This window comes from Neovison vison, chromosome 3 (assembly GCF_020171115.1).
Source record: "Neovison vison isolate M4711 chromosome 3, ASM_NN_V1, whole genome shotgun sequence".
NCBI classification, from domain to species: domain Eukaryota; kingdom Metazoa; phylum Chordata; class Mammalia; order Carnivora; family Mustelidae; genus Neogale; species Neogale vison.
Genome location: NC_058093.1, coordinates 114,646,237 through 114,650,820, shown reverse-complemented (window position 1 = coordinate 114,650,820; position 4,584 = coordinate 114,646,237). Strand labels below are relative to the sequence as shown.

The following is a 4,584-nucleotide window of genomic DNA, read 5'->3' as shown; positions in this document are numbered from 1 at the left end:
TATCCCCAATTTTTTAGAAGAAAAACCCTATGTGTATAGAAAAAAATAAGTTAGATACAATGAAGGATAAAATATTACTATAATAATGAAGGTTCAAAAATTTTTTTAATGAAAGGTACTGTTAAGATAAACTAGTTAAAACACTTTAAGAAAAAGGATAGAGGAAGGTTAAAAATATTAGAATAAGAAAAAAAATTAAAAACTTAGTTAGCTTTGCAAAACAAAACATGGGGAGAAAGCCATGAATTCCATGGTTTGCTTTCTCCTCCTCTGCAATTCCACTGTTCTCCTTGATAAGTGAGCTCATAACACAGGTGTTGCAGGAATAACCGAAGCAGTTAAGGAGATTACATTGTAAAGCAAGGACAGTGTAAAAGGTCAAGTTTGCGCAGCAATATGTGAGGAGGAGGAGAAGCTGCATATATGGAAGAATATGAAGAAAGTGGATTGTTGAAAACAGATGAGGCTACCCTAGACACAAGGAAAATAGTAGAAGCTTGTAAAACTAAAACTGATGCTGGAGGTGAAGATGCTATTTTGCAAACAAGAAATTATGACCTTTATATCACTGATGATAAATATTACCAGACACCACAATTACGGTTGTTTGGCTATGATGAGCAAAGGCAGCCTTTAACAGTTGAACACATGTATGAAGACATCAGTCAAGATCATGTGAAGAAAACAGTGACCATTGAAAATCACCCTCATCTCTCACCAACTCCTATGTGTTCAGTTCATCCATGCAGGCATGCTGAGGTGATGAAGAAAATCATTGAGACTGTTGCAGAAGGAGGAGGAGAACTTGGTGTTCATATGTATCTTCTAATTTTCTTGAAGTTTGTACAAGCTGTCATTCCAACAATAGAATATGACTACACAAGACACTTCAAAATGTAACAGAGAGAGCATAGAATCTATCCTAATTATTGTTTCTGATTTTTAAACAATTAACCCATAGATGTGACCATTGACCATATTCACCAATATGTACAATTTCTCTAATAAAGGGACTTATATGTTTATGCATTAAATTTAAAAAGTTCCACAACCAGAAAAAAAATTTTTTTTCTTGCTGATCTTCTTGGGGAGGGAACTATTGTAGTGATTCTCAAGTGTCTTTGCCTGAGGTGGAATTGCTGCACCCTTGCCAGGGGCTAGGCTAAATAATCTGCTGAGTTCATGCTCAGAAGTTTTTGTTCCCTGAAAGCTTCTGGTAGAGTTCTGGAGGATGGGAATGAAAATGGCAGCCGCCCAATCTCCAGCCCAGAGGAGCCAAGAACTCAGGACCCCACTCCTCAGTGCATCCTCAGAGTAAAGTGTTTAATCACCAGTCTCACTGGCCTCTAGCTGTGCTCCGAGCTCACCAGCCTGTGACAGAGCATCTCTGTCTGTGACACACAGCCCTGCCTTGAGTCTCCAAACCCAGGAGATCTCTACCACTCTTCCAGGGGTTCTCCCCAGATCTGCCACTTGTGGGGTCCCTGCTCAAAGAACAGTGGTCTGACTGTGCCATGGATCACAGTTTAAGGTAACCCCAAGTTGAGAGCTCACTCTTTGGCTCCATCTCTGTAACTGGCTTCCCTGCTCTAATACCTGAGAGCTCTGCAATACTGACACCCCCAATCCTTCTGTGACCCCGTGGGACCTGAGACCATGTTGTCCCTGTGAGGGCTCCACCCCCGCTTAGCCTCTGGAGTGATGTCCCTCAGTGGAACAGACTTCTAAAAGTTCTTATTTTGTTTGCTCCATTGCTCTGCTGCTTGCCTGGAGCCAGCCCCTCCCCCTGTGGTGTATCTTCACATAGCTTTTGATTCACTTCTCTATAGGTCCTACCTTTCAGATAGTGGTCAATTTTCTGTTTCTAGAATTGTTGCTCTTCCTCTCTTCAATCTCATCTTGGATTTGTAGGTGTTTGGAAAGGTTTGATAAACTATCTAGCTGATCTCCTGCTACCTGATATCATCTCAACCTGCTACTCCTCCACCATTTTGACTCCTCAATCTTGAGTATATTCTAACTGAAGTTCATTGAGGTTCTTGGACATGCAGATAAATGTTTATAATCAAATTAGGAAGATTCTAGCAATTATTTCTTCAAATATTCTTTCTGTATTCCCTCTCCCTTTCTGGGATTCTTCTTGTGCATAAGATACTTAATGGCATTCCAAGGGTCTCTGAGGTTTATTCATTTTTCATCACTCTTTTTTCCCCTTGCTTTTTGTATTATATAATTTCACATGACTCTTCTTCAAATTCACCAGTTTTTTCTTCTTTAACTCAAATCTTTTGTTGTACCCCTCTAGGAATTATTTCATTTTAGTCATGTACTTTTCAACTCCAGAATTTCTATTTGATATTTTAAAATAATATTTATCTCTTCATTAATAGTCTATCTGATCAGTTATGTCATAGTTTCCCTCTATTCTTTACATATGGTTTTCTTGAATTCTTTGAACATAATTGTAATAGCTGTTTGAAAGTATTTTTCTAGAAAGCTCAACATCTCTGTTCTCCCATGGAAAACTTCTATTGACTGCTTTTATTTTTTCCTCTAAAGGGCCATATGGTTCTGTCTTTGTGTGTCTTATATATTTTTGCTGAAATTTGAACCTTTCATATACTATAATTTGGCAGTTATGGAAACCAGACCGCATTTCCCTGAATGGTTTGTTGTTGCTACTATTTTTATTGTTTTATTTCTGTCGTGCTACTTTTTTGTTCAGTAACTTTCTTGAACTAATTCTACACAGTCTGAATTCCTTTGTATTGTGCAGCCAGTGAAGAAGACTCTACTCTCTGCTCAGTTAACTTGGTTTCCAGGTAATGATTGGATAGAAATTTAAATTCCTTGACCAGAAATCTTCCAGCTTTTGTTGAGCTGCCCTCCATGACTGTTCTGTCACATGTGAAATACTGAGATAGTTACATGTAACTATCAACATGTAAATGTTGATGAACATTTACTTTAGCGGTAGGTGAAAGATTAGGGTCTTTCTCAGGTCTTACTTGGGCATATTTACAGCCTCCCTGTAAATCCCTGGATCTTCAGGAATATGTATCATAGCACCTCCAAGCGTATATTGCTTTTCTCTTGATATCTTGTTTCTTAGGTCTTCTTTTTAATTTTTTGGCTAGGGTTTAACTTGCCTTGACTGGTATCACATCCTCAAGCAGTTGTAACATTAAACAATTGTCATAAGCGTTTTGATAAATGCTTTAGGAATGGGGTTTTCTACAGAGCTGTGGGATAGACCAAATAGTGACAGTCCTCCAAGATGGGACTTCTTGAGGCACTCTAAATCCAACATTACTCTTTCTAATAGTTCTGAGGCTGCTGTTTTTCACAATTAAAGTTGTGAAGGTCCTGGTTTTTTGGTTACCACTGAACTTGGGGGAGGAGAATGAGGGTGTGTCAAACTCAGTCCATAAGCTCCAATGCTTTTACTGAGAATCATCAGTTTTCCTTGAATAAATTCTCTTAAGATTGTTGCAAGCTTTGGTTTATTTCTGGGGTTCTGAAAAATTTATTCAGATGCCTTTTGATAATTCTTTTGTTGCTTTTTTGGGAGGTTAGATTTACATAAGCTCCCAATCTATCACCCCAGAATTCGTGCTTTTTTTTTTTTTTTAATACCTTGTTTTCCTTTCACAGCAACAATGTTAGGTTCATCTGATTATTGTGTTGTTGTTGATGAACATATTTTGCCACAAAATGTGCTCAAGATCACATACCTAATGAATGCCCTCATTTTCAACTCCCTATCTTTCCTTCTTAAAGCAAATGATCTGCCTTTCACAGACAAAGAGAATCCTATATCCTTTATCCAAGAGTCACAGACATACCTTCAGATCCCTAATTGATTTCTGCCTGTTTTGTTGGTTTTGGTAACTATTAATCATGGAGAATCTTAGAAGCAGCAGCACTGGCTCTTCTACTAATTCTCTTCATGCTTTCTGGTTTGTTCTAGTGTTTTGGGTGACTTTTCTTTTCTTCTTCTTCTTTTTTTTTTTTTTTTTCCAATTGCTGAAAATGATGAAGTCAGCAGTCTAGCACAGCCATGCCTACAGCTAGAATTATAGAAATATTACCCACAACTCATCTAGTAAACACATATTTCATTTCACTGTTTACCTTTAACTCCTGAGGAACAAAGTTTTAGTGATGCCATATCATATTGAGTGGAGTTCTGAGCTGTTCTTAGAGCCTGCCTGCTTTGTACTAATAAAATTTGTGAAACTGATACAGTGTGTTTGTGGTATTCTTCAGGGAAGCTGCTCTGCATCTGTACACTTAGGGCACTTTATTGAACTCTAGCTGGTCAGCTTTTGTTTGTTTGTTTGTTTGTTTTTAAATGGTAAGACAGATATATGTGGTCTTCAGACTTGTGATTTTAATAGTTAGAAGACCAGAAGTTCCCTGATAAAACATGATTGTGATTTTTGTGGAGGCACAGATCAAGGCCACACTAAGTATAACAGGGTGTTGGGAAATGATTTGTTTGGGATCTAGGAGGGTCAGTCTGACCTCTCTGACCTCAGTTTGTCTTTGCTTTTTTCTCTTCATTGTCAGGTGTGCCTGCAC

At 38.0% G+C, this 4,584-nt stretch overlaps 1 protein-coding gene across 1 annotated transcript; it reads left to right on the top strand.

The window, feature by feature from the left end:
- The first annotated feature begins 404 nt into the window (after positions 1-404).
- Positions 405-908, top strand: LOC122901882 (ubiquitin-like-conjugating enzyme ATG3). Its single transcript, XM_044240960.1, has one exon. It carries the CDS (start codon positions 424-426, stop codon positions 898-900), a length of 477 nt encoding a protein of 158 aa, XP_044096895.1. The 5' UTR covers positions 405-423; the 3' UTR covers positions 901-908.
- The last annotated feature ends 3,676 nt before the right edge of the window (positions 909-4,584 follow it).